Source organism: Scomber scombrus, chromosome 5 (genome assembly GCF_963691925.1).
Source record: "Scomber scombrus chromosome 5, fScoSco1.1, whole genome shotgun sequence".
Lineage (NCBI taxonomy): Eukaryota > Metazoa > Chordata > Actinopteri > Scombriformes > Scombridae > Scomber > Scomber scombrus.
Genome location: NC_084974.1, coordinates 16271461 through 16291388, shown reverse-complemented (window position 1 = coordinate 16291388; position 19928 = coordinate 16271461). Strand labels below are relative to the sequence as shown.

Here is a 19928-nt window from a genome sequence, read left to right as displayed (position 1 = left end):
GGGCGTTCGTTAGCTCCCAGAGTGTTCAGCAAATGTGTGGAAGCAGCACTGTCTCCGTTGAGGAGCAGAGGTATCAGAATATTTTCGTACATAGACGATTATCTGATATGCGCTCGATCGCGGGCACAAGCGGTCAGGGATTCCGCTACGGTGATCAATCATCTCAGGGATCTCGGGTTCAATATAAACTGGGCAAAGAGCCGAGTCGTGCCAGCTCAGTGCACGGAATACCTGGGTCTCAACATAAACTCTCTCTCTTATCGCGTCACGCTATCAGTTAACATCATTAACAAAGTGTCTTTCCCTCTTCAAGCTGGGGAAAGTCGTGTCATTCAGATTATGCCTACGCCTGCTGGGCCTCATGGCGTCAGTGATTTCTGTTGTGCATTTGGGGCTGCTGATGATGAGGGATTTTCAGCGTTGGGTCGCGGCTCTGCGCTTGTGTCCACATCGTCATCTCAGCCGCAGGCTGAGAATAACGTCAACGTGTGTGGCGGCTCTCCGACCGTGGGGAGACACCGCGGCGCTCGCGGAGGGGGTTCCGCTGGGTGCAGTGACGTCACATGTAACCATGACAACGGACGCGTCCCTGTCAGGATGGGGAGCGGCGCTGTTGGGCAGATCAGTGAATGGAAAGTGGGATCAGAGCCTGGCTCATTCTCACATAAATGTTCTGGAGCTTTGGGCAGTGTTTCTAGTATGAAGCATTTCCTGCCTTTCTCCAGGGTCGCCATGTCCTGGTAAAGACAGACAATTCCACTGTGGTGGCCTACATAAACCGCCAGGGCGGTACGCGATCACTGCAGCTGCACAGATTAGCTCGGAGGGTAATCTTATGGTGCAGCACTCGGCTCCTCACACGTACCGGGGTTTTGAACAGAGGAGCGGATCTCCTGTCCCGGGGCAATCCCCTGTACGGGGAGTGGAAGCTCCACCCACAGGTGGTGGAGCAGATTTGGCGGAGATTCGGCCGGGCAGCCGTAGATCTATTCGCCTTGCGAGAAAGCGCGCAATGTCCGCTGTTTTTCTCCCTGTCGGACGTAAATGCACCTCTGGGTGTGGACGCTCTAGCACACCCGTGGCCAGACGTGCTGCTTTATGCGTTTCCCCCGCTCAGCCTGATCTCCCCGACTCTTATCAGAGTGAGGGAGCAGAGCCTGTCACTAATCATGATAGCGCCTCGGTGGACATCCAAACACTGGATGGCGGAAATAATACAGCTGCTGGCGGGCGAACCGTTGCCACTCCCCATACGCAGGGATCTTCTGTCCCAGGCGAACGGGGAGATCTACCACCCGCACCCAGACCGCATGGCACTCTGGGCTTGGCCCGTGAGAGGTGGAGTCTGAGTGCAGCAGGCCTGCCAGAGCAGGTCATTGACACCATCCAGAACGCAAGAGCTTCCTCCACTCGCTCTCTGTATAGTGGCAAGTGGCGGGTCTTTGAGGAGTGGTGTGACTTGAAGCACATCATCCCTTTCCAGTGTTCAGTAGTGGACCTGCTGTGTTTCCTGCAGGATTTGGTGGACAAAGGCAAGGCTTTTTCCACTGTTAAGGTGTATTTAGCTGCCATTTCTGCGTGCCACGTGGGCTTTGGGGATAAGCCCGCCGGGCAACATCCCTTAGTCTGTCGTTTTATGAAAGGTGCAAGGCGCAAGCTCCCAGTTTCCAGACCCCTGGTTCCCCTGTGGGAGCTATCCGTGGTGCTGGATGCCCTCTCTCTCCACCCATTTGAGCCGATGGAGGTGGCAGAGATGAAGTTTGTTTCTCTGAAGACAGCTTTACTCTTGGCTTTAACTACAGCAAAGCGGGTGAGCGACCTACAGGCTTTATCCATACAGCCTTCCTGTTTGCAGTTTTCACAAGGGCTCACCAAGGTTTGTTTCAGGCCCAACCCAGCTTTTGTGTCTAAAGTGGTGGAGTCAGGTTACAGGTGTCCCACAGTGGAGCTGTTGGCTTTTCACCCGCCTCCATTCTCCTCAGCTGAGGAGAAGAAGCTTAACACATTATGCCCGGTCAGGGCGCTTCATGTGTATCTGAGCAGGACAGCAGGGTTCAGGAAAAGTGACCAGCTGTTTGTGTCCTGTGCCACTCCCCATAAGGGCAAGCCGTTGTCCCGCCAGAGGTTGTCCCACTGGATTGTGGAGGCTATATCTCTGGCTTATGGCTGTAGGGGTTTGCAGCCCCCCCAGGGTTTGAGGGCTCATTCCACCAGGGGCATGGCCACATCCTGTGCCCTGTTCAGGGGGGTGTCAGTGCAGGACATTTGTGCGGCGGCAAGTTGGGCTACGCCCCACACTTTTGTAAGGTTCTACAGGCTGGATGTCTCAGGGCCGTCTGTAGCGCAGGCGGTGCTAGAGGCAAACAGACCAGGATCTGTCGTTACCGGGCTTTGAATTGTCCAGGGCTTCGGGAGACTGATGCAATCCGGGAGTGGGCTATATCTCCCATAGTGAAACACCGAACGAAGTTAGAAAAAGAACGTTGGGTTACTTAACGTAATCCCTGGTTCTTTGATAACAGAGTGAGGTGTTTCACCATCACGTCCCTCCTCGCATAGACACGGAAAGAAACCGTCCCAGAATGAGGAGTTAGGGGCGGGTCGGCTGTAAGAGTATGAGGGGGCGGGGCCCCAGCACAGCTCGACCTGTCTGTCACAGACAGACGTTATGTCATTGGAGCTTCCCTAGTAGGTCACGCCAAGGCGATTCCCATAGTGAAACACCTCACTCTGTTATCAAAGAACCAGGGATTATGTTAAGTAATTTGGTGGCCTATAGACTTTCTTGGTCCATAAATCCCTGCTGAAGATTATATATGAAGAAAAAAACTAGTTGTAACTCCTAATGTGTATTCTTTTTGTGTATCCATACACATTAAGTGTAAATGAGTGTAAATGATATTCTAATATCAAGAGTGTGCAGTCTTATTTAGTTTTGTTGATGGATGGACTGAAATGAGATGGATATAGGAAATACGTGTGATGAATCATTACCTCAAGAAGTTTTTTTGATGTACAGGAAATAAAATAATTACTACATGGAAATGATCATCTGAGACCATGTACGCAAAGAGATGGACAATGCTAGAGAAGAAATCAGTTGAGCAGAATGCAGACTGAAAGAGGAAAGTTACAGGAGGCAAAAAATTGCAGCAATCTGAAGTGAATTATATTCAGTACAAAGTATAAGATGGATGAAGGAAGTGGGGAAAAGTGGCAATTCGAACATTGCATGATGGGAGACTGATACCGGGGGTGAAGTAAGAAGATGCACGAAGAAAGTGATTACTGACTATCAAAGAAATAGGGCTAATAACAGTCTTCTAATCTGTGAATTGAAGACGATTTTCCACATTTTAATCTACATAGCTATGCTACTTTTTTCTTTAGTTGCAAGCTGCTGAAGTTTTGATTCACAGCTCTCGTTAAGGGGAAAAAACAATACAGCCTATGTTTGTCTCAAAGAACTTAATAAAGGAAAATAAAGTCTAGTCAATTTAGAAAGGCATCTCTTCAGACTTATTCATACTGTGGTGCTGTCAGTGCACACTGTCACTGTCACCGATAAAGTCCATGGGTGTCTCTCAGTGGGCATATGCAAAAACAGGCAATTTGTAATTCAAGCTTTGTTCGGCTTTCTTTTCATGGTCCAGCACACCCACAAAGCAACTAATAAAAAAAGTACACACTACTGCACTATTGAAAAACCAGAGCTCAGGCTCTTTATTTTTCTCCCAGTCTCTCAGTAGGTAGTCAACTTCTTTAAAAATGATCTGGATTTAATTTGGCCAGAATACATTGAATACAGTCTTTGCTAACTTCATTTGTTACATTTGTAGGGAACCAGTCTATTAGTCTTCAAAACTCAGTTAGTGCAGTGAATAAAATGTTTTCTCTCTGGTGCTGTTAAAGTGCAAATGATGATTGATTATAATAAACACAAAGTAGGAAACAGTTTGTAGTAAATTATATGAATCTAATTCATAGTAATATTTCTCAGCTATGAGAAAACTGCCATAAACAACCAGAGATGACAGATCATTTTTGTTACCAGGTTGCCAGTGAAATTCAGAATTCATGTAGTTGACTGATGATCACTGATTAATATTGTGCTGGAAAAAACAGCTCCATGCTTTCTGTATGTCAGCTGGTTGTTGCCAAGTTAACTGGAAACCTTTTGTGAAATGTGCACTATTAAAACACAATATCACCTGACACGAGAAGGACCTTTAAATGATAGGTTCACCATTTTTAAGTCTATTTTTCCCCTGTTTACTGTGATCTTTCCACTTCAGCTAAACAGGAAAACATTGTCCATTGTCCATTTTTTGCTAAAATGACTTTGACATTGAAAGATATTGACATGATTTTAAGGGGATCTGTAATGGTCAGTATGAACAGGAGGAATATTTACAGCGAGTGAAACCTGTATCAGTATTCATATGGACACCTGACTATTGCTATAGACAGACCTGAAAAAATTGGCCATGCTTTATTACCTGACCGTGGGACCCTGTCTTGAAGAGGGTCCATGTCTCCAAAGGTAGTTTTAAGCCTGTAATTATTTTTAGTTTTGTACCTACGTGCCGCATATTCCTAAAATGCTTTGGGTTTGATCAAAATACTACACAGGCAACCTGCTGCCAAGTTTCAGTATGGCCTTATCACTGTTAAACAAACCAGTTCCTTATGTAATTTATTTTAATTCTATCATAAAGTAAGTTAAATGTTTGTATTAAAATTGCTTTTATCTCTGTTATTGTTGATTGTCATATTTGTATCATTGCTGCGGTTTAGCTACAATCTGCTTATTAGTGAAGCTTAATTAGGCCCATAGCTTATGGTGTTACTGTGAAGTGTTTTGATTCTATAATTATGTTTTTTCATGTTGTGAAATATTTAAATGTTTTGATGAGCTTTATAAAACATTATTTCATTGTAATTAGTGTTGTCTGTGGCTGAAATGAGTTGTTGAGAACATCACACTGGCATCAGTTATACGACAAACCCTTTAATGTGGCTCTGTTGTCAGTGAAATACATTTCACAGATGCTCCATAAGGGCTGTGCTTTGTCTCTGCTTTGTCTGGGTATAATAAAAAAAAAAAAAAGAGAAGTCGTCTCACGATTGCCGATCATCTGCTAAACTTTTCAGCACTGACTCATACTTATGCAAAGTATGATATAAATGCAATGTGGACACAAGTGCCTGTTGCAACCAATTGGAGTACTTATTAGGTAGCATTTTATGTAGAAGCAACATTTTATAGCAATATAAATCTCAGCTTTATGTGTATGTCTCTGTACAGGGTGAGCATCAAGATATTGCTGCTATGAAATAATGTCTGTTTGTGCAACCAACTTAAAAAAAACAGAAAAGAAAATACCTGAAAATAGGGCGTCTGGAATACTGAAATGAAAAAAAGGATGGAGATATAGGACAGAAATACAGAAAAGATAACGGAGTCTGTAACAATCATATGTAGAAACATTTAGTCAACCTTTGTCTTTACTTTATACTAAATGTACGAAATGTAAAGTCTCAATGCTGTCTCTTTTTTTCCCTCCTCCCCTTAATTTTCAGCCGGTTACCACGGAGACAAGGTTCGGTCCTGTACTGTACAACAGGCATTATTCTTCAGTGGCTTCGCTCAGACCAGTGAGTCTTCCCGCATCCCTGCTTCCTCATCTTCATCCTCATCACATCTTCTTCAAATGTTTTCTTCTCCTGCTTTTTATCTCTCTGTGTCTGCTCCAGCTGTCCTTCCTCTACTCTCTTATTCCCTCTGTGTCACTCTGTTTTATCCCCATTGATCTGTGGTTGACTACTGTCTGTGTGGAAGAAGCATTAGTATGGGTCCCCATTCTCATAGGCAGAGAAAATCGAGACACACACACATACTCAGCTTCTGTTGACTCATCCCTGCATGCTCATCCTTTCCTTTCATCCATTCTGAATGTCTTCAGAAAAAAACACAGAGACTTAAGTGAAGGTGCCAGCTTTTCTTGCTGTCTGGCTTCATGCTCATCCAGAATTGGCACGACTACGGAGTCATTTTAGGACTACAGTAGACTGACAAAATGTTGCAAATTTTTGACATTAAGTCATGTTTACACAGCAGCTGGCTTACAAGATGACAGTCTGGATGGACTGCAGCTACAACATATTTATGCTTTTCAGTTTCTGTTTCTGTTTCTGACTATTGTCTCCAGCCATCACATTAATAATGCATTAACCTTTTCAGCCCTGAAACCCAGTAACTCATTTATTATTGCAGACTAGTGCTGCTCAGAAAAGCAGAGAATTTAATGTTAAATTCTGTTTGAGATAATACAAAATATGTAAACACACAACAACATCTCTTGTGCCAGTTTTATCCCAGACAAGACCTAACATTGTTTGCTGTACTCTTTGTATGTATATTCTGTCTTGGTAACTTTGTCTTATGTTCTGTCTCCCCATCAGTTTGCTGTCCAGTGTCAGCCACTTGGTTTTAGATGAGATCCACGAGAGAAGCCTGCAATCTGATGTTTTGCTTGTTATTGTGAAAGAGCTGCTCAGCCTCCGAGATGACCTCAAGATTATCCTCATGAGTGCCACGCTCAACGCAGAGAAGTTCTCTAAATATTTCGGTATACACCTTTGAAATGACAAGCTATATTTTTGATGTTATGTTTCATATTATGTATTGTAAGAAAACCAAATAATTTCTGTTGGATTTGTTGTAATTGTTTTTTTTTTTTTCTTATTCCCTTCCATTGTGTCAAAATCCTTTTAGATCATTGTCCAATGATCCACATCCCCGGCTTGGCTTTCCCGGTGGAAGAGTTCCTGCTCGAGGATGTGTTGGAGATGACCAGGTAGAACAGCACTGCTCCCAAATGCACACAAGTAGACACTCCCAGACATGTGAACACACTAATTCAGATGGAACCACTACCATTTGGGGTATTATATAAGCCAGTTTTTGCCTTTCTGCCAGGTTTTGTCCCCAGAATCAAGACCGTCGCCCATCCTGGAAAAGAGGATTTTGGCAGGGACGCAACTCCAGACCTGAGAAGGAGGAGAAAGAGGCTGAATACAAGGAGAGCTGGCCTTGTTATGCACGCACACTTCAGGGCAGGTGAGTTGGAGAGAACAGCAGGGTAGTTAAATTGGCAAAGTAGGTGCCAGGTTGATAAATATGATGTTTAGGTGTGAATTGGGACATTCTGGCTGCTTGACATCCACATGAAAAGAAGAACACTGCCATTTTCAGCATCTTTAAGGAGACCAGCTCATCTTGAAATGTCAACCTCTTTTCAATAATGTTTTCTTCATTTAGTGTAGATATTTGCAGTGCAGTCCCTCTCTTCTTTGCCATAGTTATTACTGCTCTGTAAATGTATTTAATCGCAACACCACCTGAGTACACAACACCACAATCTTGTTAAATGAAAACACTACAACAGTTGATGGGAAGAGCTCTTGGCAGAGCTATAGATCACTTCCCACACTGTATGTGCCCACACTGCCTTCCTACACTGTAAGCAGGTACAGTAACTCCTTGATGCCCAAGTGAAATTCAGACTTCAGTGGCAAATAGGAGGTTAGTGCCCATTTAGTATTTTGTGGCTGTGACTTAAACTACTTTACTAGCAAACTAGGAACTCTCAACTGTGCTTTACCAGTGTCAGTCCTACTTACTGACAGTTTCCTGCATGCAAGCTAGCAACAAGATCAATTTAACCTCAACAGTTTCAATCATTCAACATTGTTTTCTCTCATTTTGCCGGTTGCTGATTTATTCTATTGCTAATCTTACTTTTGTATAAAGAAATACACAATTATGCTTATGCCATTAGCCAGCCAATAAAGTGCATCCCTACTTGGAACCTTTTATCCATATGAAGCTGTCAAATTTGTTTTCTATATTGTTGTTTATCATCTTTTTAATGCCTTTCTATGTACAGTATTTCATGTACCGTGTAAGGCATATACTGTACTAACTTGAGAAATAGCATAGATCATTCACACAACAATAAACCCATTTGGCCCATATGTAAACAACAGCAGTGAAGGTAACAGGAGTCGTAAAGCCATAAACTATAAACTTTTGGAAGCAGATGAAGTTTTAAGGATTGCAACTGAAAATGCTTCTGAACAGCTGTGATACATTTAGCACAGCATGTAACCAAATAAAAAGTATATTCGTACTGACTGAATATCAATACCTGAAAAATGATACGAACTTGTGCGTCATATACACCAAAATGATTCACTAGAATAACATCTGTTTGTTTTGTATTGAGTCCTGGCTGAAATGTCTGCGGTGTATAAATATATTTTTTAATGATTTGTAATAATTTGCCAAGAATTTTGATTGTGAAAAATGCAGATACCATAATTCCTACACTGACACTGACTGAAGTCACTATCCTGCCAATTCTAATAATCTTATTAATGACCTGTCAATGATTAGTCAATCACACACTAAAGGTGATGCCAAGGGAAGAGAATTATTCCTTTTTTGGCTGTAATAAAATGATTTACAGCTGTTCATCGTTGAACTTTAGAAAAGGGAAAGAAAGGTAGTACATTTAAACTAAAGAAGCATCATTAAATATTTTGTACATTTTCATGATAAAACCCTCTGTCTGAAAATATATAAACTTCTTACTTTCATAATCCAGGTGTAACAGCTAGAGTGACTAGGGGACAGTTGTACTACCATGTTGTAGTGTAATCCATGCTTATTATGTCCCATCTTTTACAGATACTCTGACAGGACCATTGAGGCACTGGAGATATTGGACAGTGATGAGAAGATTAACCTGGAGCTGGTCATGGCACTGATCCGCCATATTGTGCTTAATGAGGAGGTGAGGTTCCCCACTTAGGTCTTGTTGTCTGAAAGTGGCAATGACCTAGTTTGTTTTTTAATTAAGTATATTTGTCTGAGATGAAAATGGAGCTTCCAGGTAGCCTGTGATTATATCACAAAAACTTGTTTTATAGATTTTAAGATGCGTGTTTCTGAACTTGAGAAAAGCCAGACATTTTGATCTAAGATAGACAGACATAGTAGTGATCAAATCAAATAAATATGAATAGTTGACACAGATGGAGAAACTGACAAAAAGAGAGAAGTACAGTGCATTCCGAGGTAGAGCAGATGGAACAGGAGAGCTAGCTCCTTATCACAGAGCCACATTAGATTAGAGGAAATAACACAGTTCCTGGCTGCAGAGCTGTGCTAATGAGTGATCGAACAGATGCTCTCCTGATACACGTTCCAGTCCCTTTTTTTTCTTTCCAGTTCTTGTGAAATCAGTGCTCAGTTGAAGATTTCAGTACTGTGGAGTCTGTCAACGAAGTCCAGTGAGTCACTATAGGCCAGGGCCAATGTGTGCAAGGACAGAGCTGCACAATAGAACAGAATATCACGTTAATTGTAGCAAAAGAAAGAAAATGACACACTCATGTTTCCTTTATTTTCCAACAAGAAGTGGAACTAGTTTGACTTATTTGTATTGGTTTGGCTTTTGGCTGTGTTTGTGAAAAAACATATATAAGAGAGAGAGGAACTGAAGAGAGAGGCCAGAATGAGGAGTGACTAATGCAGAGAGACATAATAATTATCCCTTCCCATATGAAGCAGTATCTCTATCAGTCACGGCAACCCTGAGCCAGAAGACCAGCTGATTTGCCGTGGCATTGTCAAATGGCCGAGAGAAAACAGGCCGATTTTCCGTGACTGCATTCTGAGCCGAGGATACGGGCCGTCTGCCAGGCTTTTGACTGTGGTGATTGGTTAATTATGTTGCAGGGGTCTATGATTAGACACCTAGGGTGATGACATGCATGCATTAATGAACACCTGCTGGGTGCAACTCTGTGTGTGTGGTTGGCTATGTGTGTGCGCTAAATAGTAAGCCAACACTACATGGCTTACTGTACTGCTACTTGATTTTTCATTGGAATTAATTAGAGCCTCTCTCTGTACTGTGTGTGTTGTAACTAGTCACAATTGCTGCATCTATCTCTCCGCACTTTCACTTGCACACAAATGCACAGACATTAACACACACACATGCAGTCCCATGTGGGTGTCAGTGGTTGAGCTCTGATAATAGTAATTAGCCTTATTTAAAAGGAAAGGGTGCTCAGGGCCCAGAAGCTACCTTTTTATGACTGTTCTTCATCTCGCCTTCATCCCTCTCTGGAAATGATTCCTTTTTAAAGAGAAGGTTTTTTTAAACCAGCTTAATATTATCCTGAGAACAATTTTTCGTTTAAATTTAGTACTTTAATTTGGTGAAATAGCATTACCAAAAACTGCACTGATGATAATAGAAATCAGACCTAAAGCCTGGTTTCCAGAGATCACAATTTCTTAAATTATTGTCTTTAGTTGACATCAGTGATTATTAAAATTTTATTGACACAACAAATTAGGTAGAAATCCACCGTTCCAACTCCTTCTTTGCTGATCCAAAATCTCAGTTCAAGGGATTAAAGTTTAAGTTTTGATCAGATAGTTATGCTTTCATTTTACCAAATGTAAGGTCTATATACCACACTGCATGGAACTCATTGGAAATCATGTTTAGATCACATGATGCCTGACATTTATGTGGCCTAAAAACTTGAGTTGATGGCCTTCTGTGACTCATTTTATTATGTTATTCATGTTCACTACCTGTGTAAACAATGAATTGTGTAATACAAACATCAAAGAAACTGTCCCTATCTGTGTAGATACAGATCCGGCATATTGGATCGGTTCTTTGTGTGTGTGTATGCTGTGAACTGTAGCCTTTATATTTGTGTAAAAAATCTTTCTGTCATAATTCTTTACTGCTTTCTAGATGTCCTGCTTATTTTTTAGTAGTTAAGTCTAAGTAGTTAATAATATGAACATCTGCTCTGTACATCTGGTACTGTGGATGGCATTTGTCTTTATTTGCACATCTGTAAACTGCAACCATCTGTTGACCATCAAATTCCTTAATTATATATTTTAAACATACATTTATCCAGTTTAGTTGACATGGTGAAAATAGTTTCTTTGAATATTAAACTATGTCTGTTATATGAATCTTCATCTGATCATTTTACATTTGTCTGTATCCTGTTCCTATTTGTCTGTAACTTACTGATTAGGGACGCTGCTGTAGGTTAACGTTGGTAGTGCATTGTCAGGTGACGAGATCAGCTCATACTCTAATACCTCCAGCTATTACTGGCCAGAATCATCTGCAATCCTGCTGATGTTTTCTCAGCTTGAGTTTATGTATTTTTATATTTTCCAGGTGACTAATTGGTTTTCTTTTTTTTTTTTGCTGACCGAGAGAATTAATTGCATCCCTGTGGTGATGTGAAGCAGGGCCTATTCTGTAGCGGGAACATGTTGTGATGAAGATGTTGCCAGGGGATGTCAGGGCCCTATTGTATGACTGAATGTGGAGATTGGGGGCTCAGGGCAAGTCGTCTTCATCTGCCTCGCCTCAGCTCCTCCGAGGACACGGGAACCTTGTTCTCTTGGTTCAGTTGTTGCTGATGCTCCTCCAGCTAATGACTGTTTGTTCCCATTGGCAGTGTGTTTCTTGCTGTTGTTTTTTCTGCTGAAGCTGTTTTTTTTTAAATGTCTAACAGCTTTTAAGTGTTGTGTGATGTTCTTTGTCTGACAGGAAGGAGCTATCTTGGTCTTCCTGCCTGGCTGGGACAACATCAGCAGTCTCAATGACCTGCTAATGGCTCAACAGATGTTCAAATCAGGTATACACACATAGTAACACACACATACATTGTGAATGCGAGTATATGCCAGTGATTTATAGGTTATTATAGCCCAAATCATTGTTCATTTGAGTAGTGCTGTTTTTGTGACTTTAAATTTATTTGGATAAAAATGTTTTTTTAACGTCAGTTCTGACTTCAAACTCTCGCACACACACTACTAGCTAATTTTTTTTATAGCAATCGTGATAATGATTTTGCCATCCACAGTTAATTACATTTAATTGGATATGACTTTGATAGTTTATGTGAGGAATGATTTCTTTGGTGTATTAAATCAAACACTCCATGAACACAGGTAAATTCAGACCAATCATAATCATCTCTTTTGAGCACACTTTGATTAACCAGACAGTTACAATCCCAACTTTTAAATGGAGTGTAAATGCATTTTCTGTGTAGAGGTAAATGCTTTTTATTTGACGCTGGAGTTCATAAAGTGCCATGTAAAAGTCAATTTTCTGTACATATATACACTGTACCAAGATTTGTTTCCAAATAAGAATACTACCCTTCCACCATCAAATCATGGTGATAAGTATAGACCATCATGCAGCTGTACACACTTGAAGATGTATCTTATGTTTGCAAATGATGCTTTGTTTGAGTTTATCTTCTGTGTGTCGTGTTTCAGACCGGTTCGTTATCATCCCTTTGCATTCCCTCATGCCGACTGTTAATCAGACACAGGTCAGCATTTACCTCTCTTTGTCTCTCTTTCTGTGCCTTTGTCTGTGTGTCTGACAAATGTCCTGCTTTATTCCCTTCTCAATATCAGAAAAGTCCAATCTCATCTTTCTCCCTCACTCTTCCCAGGTGTTCAAAAGGCCTCCTCCTGGAGTAAGAAAGATAGTGATTGCTACAAATATAGCTGAGACCAGGTATTTGTGTGTGTGTGTGTGTGTGTGTGTGTGTGTGTGTGTGTGTGTGTGTGTGTGTGTGTGTGTGTGTGTGTGTGTGTGTGTGTGTGTGTGTGTGTGTGTGTGTGTGTGTGTGTGTGTGTGTGTGTGTGTGTGTGTGTGTGTGTGTGTGTGTGTGTGTACTTACTCTCTTTGATCATTTATTTTTGGATGTTCTGTTTCTGTGTTTCTTGTCAGTTGAGGAATACGAGAAAAAAAAATGATGCTTTACTTTCAGGTGTGTGTTTTGTGTGTATGCGTGTGATGCAGTAGATCTCAGTCATTAATTGAAGCAGTGGATTTGGGACTAATTAGCATACATGTCATGAATTGATTATGAATACTGTCATATTGGCTTGGATAGAGCACACTGACTCTGTGACAGGCAATTTGTTTTCACAGACCTTACACATACACACACAACTGAGCAAATTAAAAAGCTGTCTGCACTCTCCTCACATCACTCTACTAAATATAGACTCTAAACTACCCAAAACTGAATTTTATTTTTACTTTTTAATGATTGTGTGCGTGAGTTTTGAGTTAGCATTCTCGGCAGACTGCTTTGAAGTGTTTTTCTCTCTAATTTGGACTCCTCCCCCCCCCCCCCCCCCCCCCCTCTCTCTCTCTCTCTCTCTCCCCCTCCCTCTCCCTCTCTCTAAACTCTGCCTCACAGCATCACCATAGATGATGTTGTTTATGTGATTGATGGAGGGAAGATTAAGGAAACCCACTTTGACACAAACAACAACATCAGCACTATGGCAGCCGAGTGGGTTAGCCTGGCCAATGCCAAACAGAGGAAAGGACGCGCTGGCAGGTGTGTATTTGTGTATGTTTACACACAGGGGTATTTGTGGATATTTTTATTATGAGTGCATGCTGTATATTAGCACCCTTGGGGTATGTGATCTGTGAAGATTATTTTCACTTCCTTTTGTCATCTCAGCTCTCCATCAGTCTTCCCCATCAGCCCACTCCTTCCTGCCGTCCCATGTGTAAACACAGATGAAGGCAAAGTGTAGTCTCTCTCAGGTTATTTCCAGCCTGTGACTCGAGACATCTGTTCTTTTAGCTAGATTTGCCATCAAAGTGGAGCAAGGCCCAATTAGCAGGAGCTGCTTTACTGAGTGCAGTTTCATCCCATTGATTTTAAATTAAGCCCTTTTCACAGGACTGTCATCACACATAACCTTTTTCTTCACCCTCATTCTTTTCTTCTCTTCATTTATATAGAGTATGTCCAGGGAAGTGCTATCATCTATACAATGGTCTCAGGGCCAGCCTGCTGGATGCCTATCAATTACCTGAAATCATGAGGACACCACTGCAGGAGCTGTGCTTGCAGATCAAGGTTGTGTATATGGAGAGAAAGAGTTAGACCATCCGATAGAGAGGAGACAAACTGGTGTTGGGTGGAGAGGTTGAGTCGAGGACAATATTGCCATGAATGAGTTTTGTGAGTGTGGGGACAAATGAGGACAGTGATGCTGTTTTTAGTCTTTCGTTGAATTACAGTCTTTCCTGCCTAATGAGAAGTAGGGATGAAAATCCTGGGCTGACTCATGCCCCCTTGCTCTAAATTGCCCCCCTTTTGTGTCTCTTTCTATTACATGGATAGTCGTTTTCTTCTTTGATTGCTCATTATTTTCCCCCTACTCTTTTAGCCTGCTCTTTTTAAATCCTCATACTCCACTCACACATGCTAATGGAACATTAAGCCAAAGTTCACTCAGATCTAGTGTTTGCAATGATTGTTCTCACCAGTGACTTTATAGGATATGCGTTTGAGTGTGTCTTCCACTAGCTTCAGATGTATTTGAGTATGTGTGTAATGTGGTTTTTGAAGCTAGTGGGTGAGAGGCGGACTAATGCATTAATCTGTCCTTAAAGTGCGAGCAACACTGACAACATGCTAACCCAGAGCAAACTCTAATGCACAAACACTTCAACACCGCCCTATTAGTCAGACATAGAAATGTAGTTGCTTTCTTGCTCTTTAGTTTGCCACAGGTAGATGTTCAGTTTGTTTAAAAATCTATCTGGGATAATGAATACACATATAGAGAATGTAGATATTCATCAGGTCTTATGAATTTGTATAGCTCTGAGTGAAGCACGGTAATGTGGTTAACTCTTCACATCGTGGGTTATCAACATACATCTTGTCAATAAGAGGACTAAACGTCATACAGTCTGTCCAGTATGTTTGTGGGGGAAAATATTTAGACAAAGGAAGGGACAAATAATGCAAAATTGGTGATTATCAATGATCAGTGTGACGTAATGTGATATTTTCTGTTTAGATATTGAAGCTCGGGTTTATAGCTCGATTCCTGGAAAAAACTCTGGACCCTCCTACTGAAAAGGCCGTCAATCTAGCCATCAAGAACCTGGTAGACCTGGTAAGAAAGAATAAAGAGCAATGAAAACCATTTAAAAATGGTTGAGGACACAAACCAATAATGATAGTTAATTGTTCTTACAAGAATCTAAAGTCCCAGCAAGTGCCAGACGGAAAACGATTGTATTTGTGGTTAGACAGACTATCCTTCGACCTGAGCAAGTGAACTCAAGGTCTCCTGTCAGTAAACATTATTCACATGTACTAGCTCAGAGGATGCTATTTTGTAGTTTACCTTTCTAGATGAGAGAGGTTGGGGGACCAGCAGAGAAAACAGTAGTTATTACAAGGTTTAGGGAGATAAAGCATGAGTGTTTTTATGATATGGTTAAAAACACAGTAAAAATCAATGGAGGAAGCACTGCTTGAATCTGATAGTAATCTGAATCTGATAGTAATACAGCAGCTCCTGTGAAAGCTTTAAAATGATAACATGATAAAAAGGAAGCCCAACACAAAAGCCTTTCTCATAAACCTTGCTTTTTATAATCTTTTGCTATGTTGATAAAGGCTTTTTAACTTTTTTGCTCTTAATGAAGCAGTGGACATTGATTCCCTCTCTTGTTGATATGATTAAAACACTTTGTTTTGAGAGAACAAGATGACAAAATGTGTTTGCGTTTTCTGTTTTGTGACATTGTATGTTAGAACGCCTTGGACCGTTCAGAGAATCTCACAGCTCTAGGTTTCCACCTGGCTCGTCTGCCGGTGGAGCCTCACATCGGAAAACTCATCCTGTTCGGAGCTCTGTTGGGCTGCCTCGACCCTGTACTCACCATCGCGGCTTCACTCAGCTTCAAAGACCCTTTCTTCATTCCCCTGGTAGGACAGTGAAGTCACAGACCTGAAAGCTTATGTGAACTCAAAACACAATTCATCACATTGCTGCACTCTACTGTTCCTTCTGACTTTTTTATTGCAATGTTGACATTTTCTTTTATGCGTCTGCACCTCTCTTAGGGTAAAGAGAAGATGGCAGACATGAGGAGAAAGACACTGTCTAGAAACTCCAAGAGTGACCACCTCACTATTGTCAATGCCTTCCAGGTAAAATAGCTCAAATCTGTCAATTTGCTTTCATCTCTGTCTGTGGTATGAATTGATCCTGTCCTCATTCATCACCCACTGATTCCTTAGGGTTGGGAGGAAGCGAAACAGCGTGGTTCCAGGTATGAGAGGGAGTACTGCTGGGACAACTTCCTGTCTGCCAATACACTCCAGGTGAGTCAGGCTGATTGTAAGTGTCATGCTGAGCTGTACACTGATGTGCTTAGAAAATAAAACCCTGGGTTGTCCATTATTACAGTTGGAGTTTAATTTGTGTCCTCTGTTTTTTGTAAGTAATTTAGCCTTTATCTTTCAGATGCTGCACAATATGAAGGGTCAGTTTGCTGAACATCTAATGACTGCAGGTTTTGTGAGCAGCAAGAACCCCAAGGACCCCAAATCTAACGTCAACTCGGGTAACTGAGATGAGTTGTTTAAGTGCAGTTCAACTATGTGACAAGAAAAAAGTCAGGTGCTAATATATGATGAGTTTTTTTTTCTAACTTCTTTCCTCAGACAATGAAAAATTAATTAAAGCAGTGATTGTTGCTGGACTGTACCCAAAGGTGGCCATGATCAGACCATCTCACAGCAAAAAGAGGCCTGGGTGAGTCTCAACAATTCAAAAAGAGAGATGAGCAATGACACATAGGAAAGGGCTGAAGACCACAAGATAAAGTAGTGCCCAATCATTCTTATTGATCTTTAGACAGAAAAATGGCCTTCACACTACAATATCTCATCATCTCTGGTAAGAGTTCTGTAAGGGTCCTGTGATAATTACCTGAAGGTGTGCAGAGACTGTGTTAGGAAAATTGTCAAAAACAGAAACTTTTGCAGCTGAAGATCAATGCAGTCATCATAAAACTGCCCTCAGGCAGCTGTCATAGGCAGCGGCTGAGACCTGTGTGCAACAGGGAGACAGACACACACGCACACACTCACTGTCACTTTTATTTGTCTGTCTCCATGACAGCTTTAGACCTAGTTGCACAGTGAAATTACCAGGGTCATTTCCTCTGCTTAAGTAATTCTCAGCAGTTGTGACACAGAGCCAGTTAGTTAAGTTAAGTTAAGTTTTCTTTGCAGTATTTAATGAATTTGTTGCTCGATGAAGCAGTTTTTGTTTGTTTTGCTGTTGAATCAGACAGCTGTCTGGTACAACTAGCTTGTTCCCTGCAGTCAAGCAGTTGGTGTTGTCTGGCTCACACACAGGAGTCTGGCACAGTGTTACTTTCATGTGAGAGATGATTTGCTAACAGCATCAACATTTTGCTTTGATAGCCTTCATGCCAAAGTGGCATAAGCCATTCTTTGTGCATCATTTTAACAGCTTTAGGTGAAGCCAAAAGCAACTGATGGGTTCTTTTTATAGAGATTTATTTTGACAAAATTTGCTCACATTTTGGGTGACAACACACAAACCGATAGAAATTGCACAATAGTGTCTCTGTAGCACATTTGAAACATGCCTTAATAACTGCTACTTTAAATAATATTCTCAACTATGGTGGCAACTATATTATTTTCATTATTGATTAATCTACAGATTGATTCTGGCCATCAGTTGAAAGTTGACATTTTTCTTGATAAATCATATTGACAATTAATTGATTATCAAAATTGTTGCAGATACATTTTCTGTCCATCTATCAAATAGATGGACAGATTAGTTAATTATTGCAGTTCTAGTTTCTACAGTTTCTAAAGCACATTTTATGGTACTGTAATATCATATTTCCGGTCATCATCGAGAAGAGAGAAAAAGTTCAGTTGTCCTTTTCTGTTTCTGCTGACAAAACGTCACTTTTTCCAGCTTCAGCTGTCATAATGTTTCCTTTTGTGTTCTTGTGTCAGTCATTGAGATAATGATGGTAATAAAACTCATGTTTTTATATTAAAATGTCAGGAATGTGATTTTTACCAATATACTGTACTCAATCTTACACACAACCTGACACACAGACACACGTACTCTCTAACATCTTATCTTTCTCAGGGTTAAGGTGTACACCCAAGCTGATGGAAAGGTGTGTGTCCACCCGAAATCTGTCAATTATGAAGAGACCGAGTTCAACTATACTTGGCTCATCTATCACCTAAAGATGAGAACGAGCAGTGTGAGTAATCTGGAGGGAAATACAATATAACAAAAGCACCATTCACTTTTATGCTGTTCTTTAACTCTGCTGCATGAATGTTGTGTGTTTTTACACTTGAGTGCATGTTGCTTTGTCCCTCTGAAGGGTGCATGTGAGTGGAAAGAAGGACCAGTGGTTAAAGGTTGGCAGTGGTTCCACACCAGCTTTACACTGAATGAATATTTGATTAAAACGCTGCCTTTCAACTCTATCTCAAAGGGTCTTTTGCTTCAAAGCTTCCAGACACAATATAAGAGGTGGGGGGGTGGGCAAAACGGTCAATGCAGCTCCCTGACTGCCTCTTCCTATCTTTTTCCTTTTTTTCACCCCTCTTCACACTCCCAGTTTCCTCTCCCTCCCTCTCTCCCTCCCTCCCTCCCTTCCATCCATCTGTCTTTGTTCTTCTTGTGCACTCTCTCTTTGTGAATGTTACCATTCTGCAGAAAAACACCTTTCATGTCCTCTCTGATTGCTGCCTGTGCCTTTTGTCTCTCACTTTGCTGCCTTTGTCTTTATGAAGAAAAGTGTTTCGCTGGATTGCGACATCATTATTGCCACCATTAAATGCTTTTTTTTACTTTCTCGCACTGTGGAAGCAGTTTTATGCACAATGCTATGTGTTTGTGTTTATTACAAAAGTAAGGTATTCGAGTGCAAGATTGTCAAGGGCATTTGTTTACTGAGAGAGACAGAAGCAGACGACCAGGGCTATGGAAAGGGGGAAATAAGAAAAGAAACAGAGGCATGACGTTAAACTTTATCTCCTCTGACGCACTTGCCCTTGGTAGTCCATTACATTTCACATTCATGGGGCAGAAGTTGTCCCTGCTCTCTCCTTGTTTCTTTATTTCACCATGTCTCCTACCCACTGCCTCCACCTTTCTCTATCTCGCTTTCAACACTTCCGTCTGTTACTTTCAAAGATGAAATGGGTTTTGCTTGACCTGAGCCTACTGCTGATGTAGTCTTTTTATTTATTTGTTTTACTGCGTACATACAGATCAGCGCATTACATAAATTATTACTGTTCTTTCCTGCCTGCAGTGTTTTCAAATGATTGAGTTTTCAATAATTTGTGAAAAAATATGTACTCACTTTCCTTTTTGTTTTTCTTTTTTTAGGAAACATTACTATTTTTCATTTTGCGTATCAATAGTCAAACTACTCTATATAAGTGGCTGTCAGTTGAGCACAGGGAGGAAAATTGGTGGAAAAGAGTGTATCACACATCTGAGATTTGCAGACAGGGCAAGATGACATTTCTCCCAACCCTGGAGGCACTAAAACACATTTCAAACTCACACAGCTTCTCATCACTAATGGGACACTTTCAGCCCCACCACAGCATAGCTAGCTATCAGGCACGGTGTGTCATAATGATGCCGCTCCCTGTCGCTGAGTGTGTTAGCGTGTTTGTTTTATTATTCCTGTCGATGTGTGTTAGCGTCATCTTTCTGTGTGTGTCCTCAGATCTTCCTGTACGATTGCACTGAGGTGTCCCCGTTCTCCCTGCTGTTCTTTGGAGGTGACATCACCATCCAGAAAGACGAGGGCCAGGAGACCATCGCAGTGGACCAGTGGATCGTCTTCAGATCGCCAGCACGCATCGCTCACCTTGTGAAGGTAAACGAGGATGCACACATATCAACAAAGCTC

The 19928-nt window shown here is 41.3% G+C and overlaps 1 protein-coding gene across 1 annotated transcript in view; it reads left to right on the top strand.

Annotated features, from left to right (window-relative positions):
• Positions 1-19928, top strand: part of dhx36 (DEAH (Asp-Glu-Ala-His) box polypeptide 36) — a 30333-nt gene that overhangs the window by 9163 nt on the left and 1242 nt on the right. Inside the window, exons 8-25 of the mRNA XM_062420007.1 lie at positions 5584-5658; positions 6466-6632; positions 6779-6860; positions 6983-7123; positions 8756-8861; positions 11673-11760; positions 12416-12471; positions 12598-12662; positions 13357-13500; positions 13917-14034; positions 14987-15085; positions 15733-15906; positions 16045-16131; positions 16222-16305; positions 16448-16547; positions 16648-16738; positions 18131-18251; positions 19743-19895. Coding sequence (XP_062275991.1) covers positions 5584-5658; positions 6466-6632; positions 6779-6860; positions 6983-7123; positions 8756-8861; positions 11673-11760; positions 12416-12471; positions 12598-12662; positions 13357-13500; positions 13917-14034; positions 14987-15085; positions 15733-15906; positions 16045-16131; positions 16222-16305; positions 16448-16547; positions 16648-16738; positions 18131-18251; positions 19743-19895 — 1951 coding nt within the window. The remainder of the gene's footprint in view (positions 1-5583; positions 5659-6465; positions 6633-6778; positions 6861-6982; positions 7124-8755; positions 8862-11672; positions 11761-12415; positions 12472-12597; positions 12663-13356; positions 13501-13916; positions 14035-14986; positions 15086-15732; positions 15907-16044; positions 16132-16221; positions 16306-16447; positions 16548-16647; positions 16739-18130; positions 18252-19742; positions 19896-19928) is intronic.